Raw genomic sequence first — 18334 nt, forward strand, 5'->3', positions numbered from 1 at the left:
TGGTCTACAAATCAGCGATAAATTTGCAAAGAGAGATATCCTCTGTCACCTTAAGACATAAGATGTTGTGAATGAAAATCAAAACATTTAAGTAATTTTGGTGTATCACTTTACATACATTGTATAAGATATAGTGTAAAATTCTAAAACTGTTAATATAGATTAAAAAGTCAATAAATTACCACTTTTTCTAATTAAAGCTCAACTTTTCCGAAGCTTTAATAATATCTCTGACATGCATGAGTGTCATTTCACCTAAATTAATAAATAGATTTTTTCAAACTTCCAGGTTTTGTTACAAACCAACATGTTCAGCTGCGGAAAGTTATTCACACAAACATACAGAACTAAATTTGATAATATGATACTTTTACGACGTGATATATCACGTCTCTGATATATTTAATATATTTTAAAGGTTGGGGGCTGCGGCCGAGGTGACCACAAGGTCAGCGACTTGCGCGCCCAGTTCTAACAAAGAAATAGTCTCGCTATAAAGCTTACTCAAGTGAAATATAGAAGTACTACTATGAATAGAATATCGAAACATTATTATAATTATTTGTATTAAGCTGAGCGTGGAGGTTCATTAGTATCAACATCGCAGTACGCCGAGTACATATTACTGATATACATTTACAACTACGGTACTGGCATACTCAAAAACTCCTTAATTATTGTTACCTTTAGAACATCACTGATGCCTCACACGACTTGGTCTACATTCCATAATTTGAATATTCAATATACAGGTCTCTCCCAAAGATCGCCATTACAATCGATCGTTGCCCTCATCCGATGTATTCCGGCGATCTTGACCAGCTCGTCGGTCCATCTTGTGGGAGGGCCTACCAACACTACGTCTTCCGGTACGTGATAGCCATTCGAGGACTTTACTGCCCTAACGGCCATCTGTCCGTCGAGCTATGTGCCCTGCCCACTGCCACTTCTGTCGCAACCATTTGGGCTATGTCGGTGACTATGTTTCTCCTACGGATCTCCTTATTTCTGATTCGGTTTCGCAGGGAAACTCCGAGCATAGCCTCTCCATTGCCCTCTGAGCGACAATGAGCTTCCTCATAAGGCCTCAAACACAAATTGGTTATTTTTTTTAACCAGTAGGAGGCTCCTTTGCACAGGATGCCGGCTAGATTTTGGGTACCACAACGGCGCCTATTTTTGCCGTGAAGCAGAAATGTGTAAACATTACTGTGTTTCTGTCTGAAGGGCACCCTAGCTAGTGAAATTCATTTTCAAATGAGACTTAACATCTTATGTATCCAGATGACGAGTGGAATCGTAGGTGTGTTGGTAGGTAATTTTTGGGTTTTTCAAGAATCCTAAGCGGCACTGCATAGTAATGGCCAGGGCGTATCAATTACCATGTGTTGAACGTCCTGCTCGTCTGACCGACGAGACGCCCTTATTTTCATAAAAAAATCATATAAAGATCTATTACACATTTAAATTGTGTTTGTAACTCCCAAATAGCATTACAAACACCCAAACGTAGATTAAATGAAGCGATTGGAACACGAACCAAGATAAGTATTAGGTTCATATTATACTTGAGCAACGCGTATTTGATTGCGGTTAGACCCGTGCTAACTTCACGTATAATGTTACTTTCACTTCTCGGTCCATTCCCCTCCATCTTGCTACTCGAAGTACGTAACACTTACATTAAATTATTTTGGCCAACGGTAAACGATTTTATAACAGCTGCCTTGGATAAGGTCACTTTATGTTGATTTATTAAATTTAATTAAAAGCATGATTTGATTTGTATTAGGAACATCTTTTGCATAATTATATTTTTTTTAATTAATTTATATGTCATGGCTTGTAAGTTCAATATTTTATTATTATCTAGAATTACAGCAAATAAAAAATGTATGAATTAATTTGTAACAACTTTACTTGTGAATGTTTCTGGCAAATAAAGAACTTTGACTTACAAAAGTTACTTGAAAGTTACATTTTTATTTTTATCAACCCGACGTTTCAAGACCTTCCCAGATCTCATTTTCAGAGGGACTGGGATATCGAATGTAAAAACAGTTACAATTAATTAATGTATGAAATACAAACATAATGTATGTATACGTGTTCACACCTTGTTAGTGCTCTAACTGACCTGATAAAACATATTACTATCGTCTAATATTTCAGCGTAATTGGTTACAAAATATATATATATATATATATTTATGTAAATAATAGACGAGCAGGACGTAAAGCTGCTGGTAATTGATATGCCTTGCCCATTACAATGCAGTGCCGCTCAGGATTCTTGAAAAAGCCAAAAATTCTGAGCGGCACTACAATTGCGCTCGTCAACTTGAGACGTAAGATGTTAAGTCTCATTTGCCCAGTAATTTGACTAGCTACGGCGCGCTTCAGACCGAAATACAATATTATGACTGTTATTATGTACTAAAAAGAGAAGACACCGTAATATGCTTCACGGCAGAAATAGGCGCCGTTGTGGTACCCATAATCTAGCCGCCATCCTGTCTAGCCGGAGCCTCCCACTGGTACATATATATTGTGTGAAAAAAATTTAGAATTAAAACGATAACTGCATACCTACTTATTTTATTATTTTATCACGGTCAGCGTTTAATTTTTTAAATAATAAATTAATTAATTAAATAATAAATTTACCACGTAATTATCTGTAATATAATTTTGAAACTTAAACGTGAATGTTAAGTTTAATTTTAAGGTACACTTCATATATTTAATCTTTTAAGGATATCAAAGTGAACTGATACACAAAAGTGTAATATTTATAAATAAACAAGTACCGTTCATTCGAACAGTTGCAACATTACGTGCGTTGAAGTCTTTTGTATGAAGTAAACAACAAAGTCGACACACACACAACGAAATCTTGTTTGTTGCTTACTGTACTGCTTACTTACATATTCTATCGCTACATTTTTATATATCTAAACTAATACCTCAGGTATGTACTTAATTCAATATCAAATAATTTTAATTAGATTAGTAGTCATAAGTATTTAGACCGTTCTTAAAACATTTTTTAAAACGATAAAAGGTGACCGATATAATTATTACTCTCTGATTTAAATTTATATATTTTGATTTGTAAATTGGTAAGAAAGCTGTATTTACACAACAACCGATTAATAAAAATGAATTAAATAAAAATATTATTTTTATAAATTTCTTGTAAACAGTGTAATAATGCCAAAAATTTATTTCTATTTAAAGATAACCATGTACATAAAACTCAGTCAGTTACTCGTGAACTTTCATAATCACTCGATTTGATTAGCATTACCTATTTGATCGCGATATCCAACACGCAAAGTTGCAACATCCTGTGAATGCCGCCGTAGTTTCTGATTTTAGATTTCTTTCGTAATTTAATTCACTCTCGTAACTTGTGGTTTTATTAATTCATTTAAAACTTAACTTATCTACTCATAGATAAAATTAAACATTTTGATTATTATGTACAAAATTTATTTTGTATTAATTATATGGACATACGTATATTCAGCAGTTACATTCTGACATTTTTCAAATGTATTGAGTTACTTTGGTGAATAATTAACAACTGCGATAGTTAATAATAATAAATTCGGGCTAAAAGCGTTGGGGCGTAGTCTCCAAAGATGTGGGTTTGAAAATCGCGTCGTCCATAAATTTTGGTACAAATTAAATTTATATAATTTGTTATTTTTAAGTGATATCCCTCACAAATTAAATTTTAAAACAAGATTTATTAACGATACGTCACTCTAACAGTTGCCTCAGTGGAAGAGCACTCGCATGGAACGCGAGAGATTGTGAGTTCGAGTCCTGCATCGTTCATAAATTTTGTTTTCTAATTTAATTTGTGTAATAAATCCCAGAAGTGATGGTTATCACTTAAAAAAATAAGAAATTGTTTATAAGTGAAAGGGCGACATCTCAAGTAAATATCCTAATATGCAAATATTGGGGTTGAGTAGGTTATCAAATGTAAAGTAGATCCTGTAGATGAAGCCACAACCTGAGAGTTGAACAAGACATACAAAATATATTTTTTTTTTTTTTATGAAAGAAGAGGACAGACGAGGGTACGGGTCTCCTGTTGTGCAGTGATCACTGCCAACACCAGAGGAATCACAGGAGCGTTGCCGGTCTTTAAGGAATTATTATCTCTTTCGTTTGTTATCTTTGTTTTGTTCATCAGCTAGCGTACACACCTATGGATTGCCATAATCATGCGGGATATAGGTAGCCAGATCCTAAATGTTGCTTTTTTTGAGATCGGATGGAAAAGGAATGACTCAACTGACTACAGAACTACCTTTTGACTTATCTTAAGGCACAAGTTCTTTCTCGAAAATTTCTTAATGTCCGCTTGTTTTTTGCAGAGTAGGAGAGTTTTTATAAAATCACTTAATTTCGCAACTTCTCAACAAATTCTAATTCAAATATTTATATTCAAAATAGGATTTAAAAACACTTATTGAACGTCAATAACCACCACCCATTCGAAATAGTATGCCACAGACCTGAGAGAAAGAGCCCAAGAAACTCAGTGGGCTTTTTTTAAATTAAATTACAATATTGTGTAATAGCGTACAATTAAAAAAATATATAATTAAATAGCCTGAGGGCGTTGCTCTATTCCCAGTCTATATTACTATAAAGACTTAAATTTATTTATGTTATAGTAACCTTTACCACACAAACGTTTGTTAACAATTCTTTTGAAATTCGTAACACATTTGTTTTGTATATATTCTGGGATCATGTTGTAAAAGCATATACATCGCCCAATAAAATACTTATTAACTCGACTTAACCGAGTTGTAGGCTTAATAAGTTTGTTTGTTCCTCGTGTTGACGTTATGAAGCGCTCAGTTTATAACTTGTTAACATTTAAATATATTTTACAGTTTAGACATTTACAACTGAATACGTAGATATGAAACCACACTAGGAAGACATTTTACGTGGCACATAACAAATCTCAAATACCTGTTTGTCTACGTAAATAGTTGATATGTATAATTTATACAACGGCGTATATATTGAATTATTTTTTGTTGATAACAAAGTCTGACTCATAAAATCGAATTGTTTCACCGAAAAAAACCCATCGATGTCCTAACTCCTAAGTATACTAATAAATCACGATTTTATCGTTAGTTTTAGTTGTTGTAAATAGACCTGACCATTGATGGCATCCAAACTCAAAATCTGTCAAGTAAGTAGGTAATGCACAAAGTGTTCCAAAATAATACATGATAAATACTTTTTTTTATTTTGATGTGTCTGCTTCATGGCAATCTGTTTTCCAACAATAAGCCACTTTTTTGATTTTCGTTTGAGTGCACAGATTATGTTTTTCTCAAGAGCCATACTTGCATGAAAATTATTTTCACACGAGTCTCTTGATTTCATGTGGTAAATCTTTTATGTAGGCTCGATATATCACTTCTATTTAGACAATTTGCTGAAGAGCGCCTTATCTACGCAGCGCGTATGCCAATTTGTATGATAAATATTATCGATTTGTAGGGTTTCATAATTTTATTATATTTGTTACTATAACGCGAATTTCAAAAGGAACTTTTGTGATACAGTAGTAGAAAATATGTAAGGAATAAGAAGTAATCTTATTCTTGTAGATACATACCTTCCAATTCTATGCACACTCTAAGCTATTTTTAAGTTCTTATAGGATTCTTTAAGTCAGTTTATACTTTATTACTATGAAATGGAATGTCAGGGGAATACCTATGTGTATAGGAATAATTACACAATAAAGCGTGTTTTAATAAATATTTATAATTATTAATTTAGTGTTTACAAGTGTGTTTATGTATATTAACAGGAAAAGCTTTGAGGTTTGCATTTTGACGCACACCTACATGTTATTTATTGACCCATATGTCATTAAATGCTTTAAATAATAATATAAGAGCAGAATGTATAATTTAATAATAATATTCACACGTGTGAAAGTTCGCACAAATTATCATGCCCCAAACTAGGCATAGCCTGTACTATTGGTACAAGACAACGATATATTTAATACGATATATATACTTAAACATACATAAATACATATAAAGATCCATGACTCGAAAACAGACATCCTTATTCATCATAATAATTATAATTTTTGCACCTACCGGGATTCGAACCCGGGAACTCTAAGTGAGCAGGGTCACAAACCTCTGGGCTATAGGTGTCTTCTACAATATATAATGATATCGTTTATTGTACTTTCTACACTTAACAGGATTCAAACTTGTAACTCTTTTAACTCCACCATTAACACGGCACGCCACAAATTTACTTTCATCCTTACTTTCTGAATGTAAGTTCCTCCAGTGTGGATTAATACCAGGAACAAACTTTTTTTTGTTATGCCTACTATTCGCCTTCGTCAAGTCAGTAAATATTTTGTTGGGCGATGTGTATGCATTTACGACATAATCCCAAAAAATATTCAAAACAAATGTGTTACAAATTTACGTTTACGTTACTATAACATAAATGTTTTGCACAGATTGGAAATGGAGCGACCGCACTATTTTAATAATTGATTTTATTATAACTTATAAAATAACCTGCTGAGTTATTTCCGCCCCTTCTTCAGGTCTGAGGCATACATTTCTGAATAGATTGAAGTTTTGACGTTCAAATAAGTGATTTAAAATCATATTTTAAATAAAAATATTTGAATTTGTATTTCAAGGAACTCTCTTTCGCCTACTATGGGATGAAATTCCTCGCGCGGTCTTTCCAGGACAATTTAAAACATATAATATAACATACTTACCTATATATCATATAAGGAATATACAAAACTTGTCCTTTTCCTCTTCCTTGCTCATAGTATGACAATATGATTAGGATCTAGGAAACACGTGAAAGTATATAAACATAGCATAAGAGTTAGTCTATTAAAATTAACAATTATTGTGTCATAGCTTACTGTTACTTTTTTAATTACCACTTTCTTAATAACTACACTAATTATTATACTAATTGTTGTTATAAAATTACGAAACTGTCTTAATGTAACGAACGCTATAAGCATAATTAATGGTTAATATGTTCTTGAAATTTTATTCAGTATTAATTACATAATAGTAGCCATTTTATCATACAAAATCTTGGAAGTATGACCCTCTAAAAGAACCGGATGTAGATGAAGGTCTTAGGTAAGCCAACTCACCACGAAAGCCCTCTAAGTTTTAAGTAATATGTGTCTTGTTTCCAGTTTATTACTAGTTCTTTCTTCGTTTCATATACACAGTTATAATTGGACGTAGTTCCTGAAAAACGTTCCAAGCCACAAACGTCACATTTTAAGGAATTTGTGTTAAAAGTTTAATAAATATTATTGTATTCCATACGTGTGGGTTGGGCTACTAAGTCATGATGTCACTTAAAGAGTGCCAGTAGGGCTGTCATTTTTTGTTAGTCCGTTAATATGAATCACGTGACGAGTTTTGTGTTTTTAACTCAACTTCGACATGATTGTGGTTGACTGGAATATCGTCGAATTAACATGTATAATACCCACCTATTACAAATTCATTTCATTTTTCATTTATTTTTATTGATACTTCATATAATTGACTCTAAAATTACGCTGATAATAATTCCTATTATTACATTAGTCATTAAAACAATGATTTTATTTTCAGGTTTATCGAAGACATTAGAGCTGCCAAGTCATTTTAATACTTAAATAACATTGCACATAATGTATAGGTTCTACATACAAATTCTTTGTTAGTTTCTTTGAGAAAAACTTACTATTTTTAACTCAATTTACATGATTGTATTACTACTATGTAATAGGCTGTTTTTTAAAGATAATGGAATACTTATTATTATAAATTATTTGTTTAATTATATGATTATTTGGTAGTTAAGGACTAAAGCTGTCAACGCTTGCTTTTACAAGGTTTTTACTCTTACTAACGTACATAGCAAACAAGTCAAGACTTGGGTCGCCTACATTCACTTTTGTTTGAATATAAATGTAACTACATTGATATAAGGACTTAAGAATGTAACTCGTTTTAAATATCCTCAAATGGTACCACTTTGCGACGTATACAAATAATATATCACAGTTTTGTTTGTTAGTCTATTTCTTTTAAATATTAAGTCTATTGTATTTACGTATGTTTTTCAAATGAACATTTTCTTTCGTCTTATTTTAAATATTGCTTATAAAAAATACTATATATTCTCAATACGTTCTTATTGAGTTATAAATTTGAATGAAATTCTACACATTATGATTATATAATATGGATATGTAACAAATTTCGTACATAAAAGATACGCGTTCACACTTTCGAAAGCGAAATTTAAGCAAGAAATGTTTACGTATGAATTAAACTTTTCATTTCTTAGCAACATATTAAGTGGTTGTATCGTACTTTCGCAGCTGATCACCTAGCCTCGCAGAAAGGTCAGGTTTGCGAATATATATTTACTAAGTTTTTGTTATAACTTTGTGAGAATAAGACTTACGTTTCTCGATGGTGGTGATGAGGTAAATCCGTTCTGTATGTCACTTGTTTATAAGGTGGTTGTACACACGCGAAGGAATGTGGGTGCGCATTGTGCGCCGGGTCTGTTCTGTCGGGTCGTTGCGCGCTCACTGCTGACTGCACGAACTGCGAACGGAGACCCGTCACCCGACCCGTTACCGTGGCAGTTGGCATGCGGCCGACCCGTCACTTGGCGAACTTTATTGAGTCATTAGTCATTACTTATCTTAATACTTTACATAGTAAATTATTAAGATAAGCACGATTGGTCTTTTTGAAGCGTCGTTAGACTGTAAAAGGAGGAAATATTGTTGAAACATTTTTTGCGCCTCGGCAATGGAGTTACCTCTGGTATAACGATGGGAGGCAGGTTGTAAATACTCGTGAGATGATGATGTGGGACTCACAAGAACCTACGTGCCTACCAACTAAACAGAAATTTGCTATTTTTCAAAGTGATAACTTACTGATAAAGTGATTAATTACACAAATAAAACTGAAAACAAAATTTTATGAACGGTGCGGGACTCCAACCCGACTCCCGTGCGAGTTTTTATTTCCAACTGAGCCGACCGTTCGAGTGACGTATCGTTTATAAAATCTTGTATGCTGTGTTTCTTAACTCTCAGGTTGTGGCTTCATCTACAGGAGCTACTTTACAGTTGATAACCTGCTTAACCCCAATATTTGCATATAAGGAAATTGACTTGAGAAATCGCGTTTGCAAATTTAAACAATTTGTTATGTTTTAAAGTGATAACCCTCACTTCTGGGATTAATTAGACAAATAAAACTCAAAACAAAATGACCAACAAGTACAAGTTGACCTGAGAGTTCTACAAAGCATACAAGATTCTATCAACGCTACATCACTCGAACAGTTGGCTCAGCTGGAAAGAGCGCTCGCACGGAACGCAAGAGGTTGCGGGTTCGAGTCCCGCATCGTTCATAAAATTTTGTTTTCAGTTTTATTTGTGTAACTAAATAGCACCTGAGGTTGTCTTTGGGCAAGTGCCTGCTAAGCCCTTATCAGAGGCGACCTCTCTTGAGAGTATCGGCTGGTAAATACCAGAGCAAGAGCTATCAAATTGGGACTAGTGACATGAGAAGGATGGTCACAAACGGGGAATATTTTTGAAGTGAAAACTTTTTAAGGTGCTACGTAACGTTCGTTCTAATAAAGTCTGCTTGAGTTGACTTAGGAAGGGCTTCGAGGTTCCTGATGAATAACTGTTATTTATTTAATGTATTTTTAAATAAACACTCGATTTCTTATTATCTGTTATGTGTTTTGATATTTTTAATTACTATAATGGATATCGGACGTTTTGAAAATAAGGTGCACAGGTTTCTTTAAATATACGGAGCTGGATTTAGCGGAGGGCAATCAAGGCTACGGCCCGAGGCCCCCCGGGCCCCAAAGAAGAGACTTTGGAAAAACACATTTCAAAGTAGTAAAGATTTTTATGGTATCATATTGCACTAGAGAGCGCTTATATTCAAAAGTGAAAATTATAAGAAATAGGCTTCGATGGGAAAAACCGTTTATCAAAGCCTTCACTCCTGAGCAGAGAAAGTAATTTACTTTTGGAATTGGATTTCAGCGAAAACATCAACGATTTTCTGGCAAAAAATGCTCGGAAGGTTCCATTTGTTGTAACACTGAAATTAGATTTCAGATATTGTTAATTCCGATTTTATTTATGTTTGTTAAATAATAAAAGTATCTATACTTGGTTTCACAATTAATTATTTAATGAAAAAGTCGACTGAAAACAATTGTACATTTTATTTGGAAAATGATTTGGGGCCACGCGGCCGCCACTTCTTTATTGCCCCGGGGCCTCAAGCTTTCTAAATTCAGCATTGCCTACATAGACACAATATAGATACATATAGCTAGACAAAGCTAATTTATAGCTTAAAAAAGCAGACACAAGCGGAGCGGACATAATTTGTTTTTAATTATCATGGCTTATTTTATGGTAATTTAACGGGTTATTTTTTTTTATGACATAGGAGGACAAACGAGCGTATGGGTCACCTGGTGTTAAGTGATCACCGCCGCCCACTTTCTCTTGCAATACCAGAGGAATCACAAGAGCGTTGCCGGCCTTTAAGGAAGGTGAACGCGCTTTTTTTGAAGGTACCCATGTCGTGTTGTCCCGGAAACACCGCACAAGGAAGCTCATTTCATAGCTTTGTAGTACGAGGGAGAAAGCTCCTCGAAAACCGCACTGGAGGACCGCCACACATCCAGATGGTGGGGATGAAATCCTAACTTGTGGCGTGTCGTGCGAAGGTAGAATTCGGCGGCAGGAATCAGGTTAAACAGCTCTTCGGAACACTCCCCGTGATAAATGCGGTAGAAGACACACAATGAAGCGACGTCTCTACGCAACGCCAAGAGATCCAGCCGTTCACAGAGCACTGAGTCCCCGACAATTCGAGCTGCTCTACGTTGCACGCGGTCAAATTGATCGAGCAGATACTGGGGTGCGCCAGCCCAGAGATGACAGCAATACTCCATGTGTGGCCGGACCTGCGCTTTGTGGAGCACTAGAATGTGGGCCGGCTTGACGTATTGCCGTGCTCTATTGATGACGCCCAGCTTCTTCGAAGCCAATTTGGCTTTGCCCTCCAGATGGCCACGAAATTGGCAATCGCTCGAGATTTCGAGACCCAGTATTCCGATACTAGGCGCGGCTTTAAGAGAAGTGTTCTCGAAGAGCGGTGATACGACAAATGGGGTTTTTTTAGTGGTAAACGCGCAAACTTGAGTCTTCTGGGGGTTAAATTGGACAAGGTTCAATTTACCCCATTCCGCTACCATCTCGAGAGAGGACTCGATAGAAGACACAAGTTTCTCCCGGCACTGGTCGACGATTTCCCGAGAGAGACCTGCATGGCCCGTGTATACGGCAGCACCAGTGCTGTCGTCCGCATAGCAATGTATGTTGGAGGTGTCCAACATATCATTGATATGCAGAAGAAACAGCGTAGGAGATAGCACACAGCCTTGGGGCACTCCAGCATTCACGGGCTTCGGGTTCGAGCAATATCCGTCGACAACGACCTGTATGCTACGCCCAGTGAGGAAGCTGGAGGTCCACTTGCACAAGCTCTCGGGAAGCCCAAACGATGGAAGTTTTGAGAGGAGCGCCTTGTGCCATACACGATCAAAGGCCTTCGCTATATCCAGGCTAACTGCCAGGCCTTCCCCCTTGCTTTCAATAGCCGCTGCCCATCTATGTGTTAGGTATACCAGAAGATCACCTGCCGACCGTCCATGGCGAAAGCCGTACTGTCGGTCGTTGATCAACTGGTGACCCTCTAGGTATACTAAAAGCTGGCGGCTAATTATGCTCTCCATGATTTTAGAGAGCAGGGAGGTGATAGCAATAGGCCTGTAATTCGCCGGATCCGAACTGTCTCCTTTTTTTTGGATCGGATGGACAAGGGCTGACTTCCATGAGTCAGGGACTACGCCTTTGGAATAAGAGTGCCGGAATAAACGCGTTAGCACCGGCGTCAACTCAGGGGCACACGTTCTAAGCACGATTGGAGAAATGCCATCCGGCCCGCTCGACTTCCTGACATCCAACGAAAACAGAGCTCGCCTAACAGTTTTCTGTCTGAACTGTACTTCAGGCATAGAGCTCTGACACCGCGGGATGGTCGGCGGTGTTTTTCCGTTGTCGTCAAGTGTCGAGTTGGAGGCGAAAAGAGCGCACAGGAGCTCGGCTTTCTCTTTTGCCGTATGGGCCAGGGTGTCATTCCTCATGTGCAACCGGTCGGGTAGCTGGAAAGCTGCTCACCAATTTTGACGACGTGCTTCGATTTCACACGGGCGATTTGCCGCTTAAGAAATCTGGAGGCACGGTTATATTTCCTCTTAAGAACTTTGCAGTTCGGATCCTTTGTGCCCCGCGCCGCAACCCAAGTTCGATAAGCCTGTTTTTTGCAGTCAGATGCTGCTTTAACTGACGCATCGAACCAGGGCTGTGATCTGCCACCGATCGGTACTACAGAGCTTGGTATAAAAATATCCATGCCCTGCAGTATCACATCGGCTACTGCAACGGCGCAGGCACTAGGATCATCCGAAGGGAAACAAACCTTGCCCCAAGGGTTGGATGCAAAAAAGGAACGCATCCTATCCCAATCTGCTGACTTGTAGTGCCAAACGCGGCGGGTCGCTGGTGGTCTGCGACGTTGGCGTCGGATAGGCACTACACTCCTGACCAGGCAACGGTCGGACGTTCTGAGAGGGGCGTCGACACAGACCTGGTAACCATCGGGATGTGTAGTCAGCAGAAGATCCAATAAGGACGGCATGTGGCTATCCACATCCGGGAGCCGCGTTGGCGACTCAACCAATTGGGACAGACCATACGCCCGTAAGGAAACACAAGGCCGGCTGCGCCGTCTCAAGGTGGTGGTGGACGGCGTTTAAATTGGAGTGAATTCCCCTGATATTGCAAAAGTCCACGTTGAGCGTGGAGCGGGGTGCCGTGGTGTTTCTGCCTCGTTTATCTTCGGTCATGCGCGGTTCTGTGCCCACCCCAGAATACGAAGGGCAGCCCGAGCGAGAGTGCTCGGGGAGGGATTCTCCGGCTCTGGTAGAGCCGGTACCCTCCTGGGGTAATATCTCTTTATGGACCGCTCTCATATTTTTTGGGGGGAGGGGATGGGGGTAATGGATGGCCTCCGGTCCTCGACACTAACCTATGCGAAAGATAGCGGCACTAGGCCGCCACTTCACGCCGGTATTCTGTGCGAGTGTGGTAATTAACCCGGACGAGTCTGGCCCGATTGTGCGTCATAAGACGGCAGTGTGACTCTAAAAAGCCCTTAGTCGCCTCTTACGACACCCATGGGCCTGGGACTCCCCTATTCTTTTTACGCCCCGGGGAAAGTACAGGGTGAACAGTATTTACCTTAATTCAAGGATTTATCAGCCTTTAAACGATAAATTATAGAAAATAAATATAAACTTTGCCATCTTTATAACTACAGGCGTTATAGATTCCGTTGACGCAATATAAATAAGTATTGTCCTATTTTTACCTCAGTGCATTCCAATTCAGTATAGATGAACAATCTTTTAAAAGCTTACCAGCCGAAACGCTCCCATTTGCTACCACTTTTTTATCGGAAAACGTAATCATGGCCAATAAGTGCCATATATAATACTGTTTTGGTTATTATAATAAAAAAATTTAGCTTCCATATTTAATAGGAGCCTGTATTTTTGTATTATGTCCGTCTAGTGCTCCTTAGCACAAAGCAAAGTTGCAGTTCTTACGAAACCCTTTTTTTACCATTCTTTTTGTACCTATATGGTAAGAAATAGTTATTTTGTAATTATTTTGATTTCAGGAAAATACTGGCATTACTGATACTATATTTGGAAACCAATCTGAGGGTCCTACGTTCTCATTTGATGGTCGATTTAAACGTAACTCTTTTTTATACATCCCCACAGTTGTATACCGAAGGCCCATCCTGATATAAGGACCTGTTGGTATAAGATTATTTCATCGTGCACAGCTAAAGAAGACTGTCTTCTTTTCTTTTATACCGGAATCCCAGCTAATTTCTTCTTAACGTGAGCTTTCCAGCGAAACTTCTCGTCGAGCGTCATGCCTTAATATTTAACCGTATTTGGTCTTATCTTTATATTTACAATTCTTCTTTGGACCGATTTGAATGATTTTTCCTGAGTGTGTTCAAGTGGATTCGAGGATGGTTTAAATCCACAATTGAACTACCTCCTAAATGGCTGGACCAGTTTTGATGTTTTATTGGAGTGTTCCAGTGAATTTGAGATTGGTTTAGATTCTCAATACAGTCGACTTATAATTATCCTAGGTATTTTAGTGATCTCCTATTGGCTGGACCGGTTTTTCAAATTTAAAACGTGTGTACAGGTTAACGTCTGTCGGGTCCGCTAGTCATTCATAAATATCGGATGGTATTCTTCCTATTTCTTGGTGAAATTTGTGTGGATCGAGTTTGATTCAACTTGAATCTAAATCTCCAATGTGTTGTCCAGTCTTAGATTTTATTAACAGTTGTCTAGAACTTTTGAGCTGATTTTTCATGAAGTTCCCTACTATAATTATGGCAGGATCATCAGCAAAGGTACCTATGGAGTCCCAATATGCTTCCAGCATTATGGCTTATTATATTTTTATATAATATAACAATATATTAGACAGTTTTTTGAATTGTAACAGTTGCTATCTTTCTTAAATACCTTTTTTGTTCAGAATAGGATTTAATATCACTTATTGAACGTCAAAATCTACAACAAATTTGAAATATACCTCAGACTTGTGAAAAAGGGGCGTAATAAACTCAGCGGGATTTTTTAAATTAAGTTACAATATATGTATGTTATATATACATATGTTGTGTTAATTTTCTGGGATCATATTATAAAAGCATATATATCGCTCAATAAAAGACTTACTAACTCGACTTAACCGAGTAGTAGGCATAACAAGTTAATGTTTGTTTCCTCGTGTAAACATTATAATTGTCGCAGTTTCCAGTAAATTCGCTAATATGCTAATGAACATAAATAACATTATCAAGAATATATTGAGAAGCAACAATGTTTATTTCTTTAAAATATTTCTTTAGGTCCCGAAGGTTATAAATTGTGTAAATAGCTCTTCTGTAACTTTCTGAGAGATGTCTTGTTTACCTATTGGAACACTAATTGGAACACATTAACCGCATTTCTCTTTATAAAAAAATAATAAAAAGTATACGCTTATTAAAATGTATATGCTTTATTTAAGATACACATTTTCATCATCAACCGGACGACCGCGACGTCCACTGCTCGACAAAGGCATCCCCCGAAGATTTCCACGACGATCGGTCCTGCGCTGCCCGCATCCAACGTACTCCGGCGATCTTAACCAGATTGTCGGTCCATCTTGGGGGGCCTACCAACACTTCGTCTTCCGGTACGTGGTCGCCATTCGAGGACTTTACTGCCCCAACGGCCATCTGTCCGTCGAACTATGTGCCCTGCCCACTGCCACTTCATTATCGCAATCATTTGGACTATGTCGGTAACTTTGGTTCTCCTACGGATCTCTTCATTTCTCATTCGATCTCGCAAGGAAACTCCGAGCATAGCCCTCTCCATTGCCCTCTGAGCAACCATGAGCTTTCTCATAAGGCCCATAGTTAGCGACCAAGTCTGCGTACCGTAAGGCATCACTGACAACACACATTGGTTGAAAACCTTCGTCTTCAGACACTGTGGTATTTGGGACGAGAACATTTTACGGAGTGTCCCGAACGGTGCCCATCCGAGTTGGATTCGACGAGTGACCTCTTTCGCGAAATTGGACCTGCCTAACTGGATTGTCTGTCCGAGGTAGACGTACTCGTCGACAATTTCGAGAGTATAATTCCCAATTGTTATGTACAAGGTCACACATGCTGGTCGTAAAATCGGTGAGCAGCTTTGAAAGCGTCTGGAACTTTAAAAGTTCTGGGCGCTGTCGAAAGCTGCTCTTGGCAACAGAAGTTGCAGAAGCCAAACGTCCCTGCCGACGCTGCAGATAAAAAGCGCACCCCGGCCCATACATCATAAGAAAAAATCGATCTTCAGAGCACTCTATTTGTCTCCAACTCGACTTTAAACGACAACGGAATAACACCGCCAACCACCATGCAGTGTCAGAGCTCTATGCGGGAAGCACAGTTCAGACACAAAGCTGGTCGGCAAACTTTGTTTTCCTTGGATTTTAAAAAGTCGAGTGGGCCGGATGGCATTTTATTTATCGTGCTCAGAACGTGTGCCCCTGAGTGCATGCCTATGTTAAGGTGTTTATTCCCGCACTCATACTCAAAAGGCGTACTCCCGGACTCATGGAAGTCATCCCTTTCCATCCGATCCCAAAAAAGGTGACAGACAGCTAAGATCCGGTTCGTTGCAGCTATAGCTTTTACCTCCCTGCTGTCCAAATTCATGGAAAGGATCATACCTACCTAGAGGGTCACCAGTTGATCAACGACCGACTGTACTGCTTTTGCCATGGCCTTTTGGCTGACGATCTTTTGGTATACCTAGCACACAGATAGATAGACACTTTATGGCATACCATACAGACTTAAAAATAAAAATTTATATAATAATAAAAGATCTTAAGCTAATTACTGTCACAGGTACGCAATGGGCGGTCTTATCGCTTGAAGCGATCTCTTCCAGGCAACACTATGCGTTGCAATTCAGATGACAGTAGTGGAGATGCCATACATGCATGTCTCCCTCGGGAAATCGTCGAGCTATATTCAAATTCAAATATTTTTATTCAAAATAGGATTTATAATCACTTATTGAACGTCAAAATCTACCACCCATTCAAGAGACTGCCTCAGACCTGCCTCAGACCTCAGACCCCAGAAGAATGGGCGCAAGAAACTCAGCGGGCTTTTTTTTATATAAAATATGGATTACAATGTAATATCGTACAATAAACATTTATAATTAAAGAGCCTGAGGGTGTTCGCTTTAGTCCCAGTTTGTGGTGTCACTAAGAAAATCGTTTATGCTATAATAACCTTCCCCACACAAACGTTTTTTAACAATTCTTTTAAATTTCGTAACACATTTGTTTTGTACATTTTCTGGGATCATATTGTAGAAGCATATACATCGCCCAACAAAAGACTTACTAACACGACCCAACCGAGCAGTAGGCATAACAAGTTTATGTTTGTTCCTCGTGTTAACATTATGAATGTTACAGTTTCTAGAAAATTCCTCAATGTGCTTATGAACATACAAAACATTATCAAAAATGTATTGAGAAGCAACAGTCAAAATGTTTATTTCTTTAAATTTTTCTCTTAATGATTCTTTAGGACCTAGGTTATAAATCGCGCGAATAGCCCTCTTCTGCAGCACAAAGATAGTATTAATATCGGCCGCACTGCCCCATAACAATATACCATAGGACATAATACTATGAAAATAACTAAAGTATACTAATCTCGCCGTATCTATGTCAGTTAACTACTGTTACTAGTTACTGGAAAAATCTTGTATCCTCTATACAGACCTCTCTAAAGATAGGTCGTGGAATGGGGTAAAAAGAAACGTAAGCGAAATTTAACCCACATAAAACTCAAGTTTGCGCTAAATTACTACTTGAAAACAAGTTTTCATATTCTTGAGCTTTTGCCAATTCTGCGGTCATATGGAAGGCCAAATTGGCTTAGATGAAACTTGGAGTCAATTTTAATTAACACAAATTTATTTGTGTAAATAAAACCAATTTAATACTAAACTATTTTAATAAAACAATTGAGATCACATAAAAATAATTTATTATCACAATAATTGGACGAAATCACTGGTCAGAGAACATACGATCACATATAGCTCTCTCGCTCTCGGAAACGAACGGTACTGCGTCGCATCGGGGGCGTGACTTCCTCTTCGCTGTCTAAAGCGGGTTCATAGCCTCTATTCCCGTATGCCAACATACTGGACCGACTAGACAAATCGTTCAACTGAAAAAATACAGATAGTTTATTAGATATGTATAATTTGAAATCGATAGATCACCTTCTTTGCGGCCACAAATTTTAAAATTTAAGAGATAATCTTCAAAATGTACCGACATGGACCATAGATAAACACGCTCAAACATTGTCCGAAGCTAAAATTTGGTATGTTTTGACCGCGCTTTGAATATAGCGCCACGCAATGACGTTTTCACATTTCGCACCATTATCAATGAGCGTAA

The 18334-nt window shown here is 37.8% G+C and overlaps 2 protein-coding genes across 4 annotated transcripts in view; both read right to left on the reverse strand.

Annotated features, from left to right (window-relative positions):
- LOC126968886 (chitin synthase chs-2) overlaps positions 1-8682 on the reverse strand; it is a 40287-nt gene extending 31605 nt beyond the window's left edge. For both annotated transcript variants that reach the window (XM_050814021.1, XM_050814020.1), the window contains exon 1: positions 8533-8682. The gene's annotated coding sequence lies outside the window, so the exon portion shown is untranslated. The remainder of the gene's footprint in view (positions 1-8532) is intronic.
- Positions 8683-17895: 9213 nt separating this feature from the next.
- LOC126968888 (chitin synthase chs-2-like) overlaps positions 17896-18334 on the reverse strand; it is a 46932-nt gene continuing 46493 nt past the window's right edge. For both annotated transcript variants that reach the window (XM_050814022.1, XM_050814023.1), the window contains one exon: positions 17896-18098. In XM_050814022.1, coding sequence (XP_050669979.1) covers positions 17958-18098 — 141 coding nt within the window. In that variant the 3' untranslated portion in view covers positions 17896-17957. The remainder of the gene's footprint in view (positions 18099-18334) is intronic.

The sequence above is a fragment of the Leptidea sinapis genome, chromosome 17, assembly GCF_905404315.1.
Source record: "Leptidea sinapis chromosome 17, ilLepSina1.1, whole genome shotgun sequence".
Taxonomy (NCBI): Eukaryota; Metazoa; Arthropoda; class Insecta; order Lepidoptera; family Pieridae; genus Leptidea; species Leptidea sinapis.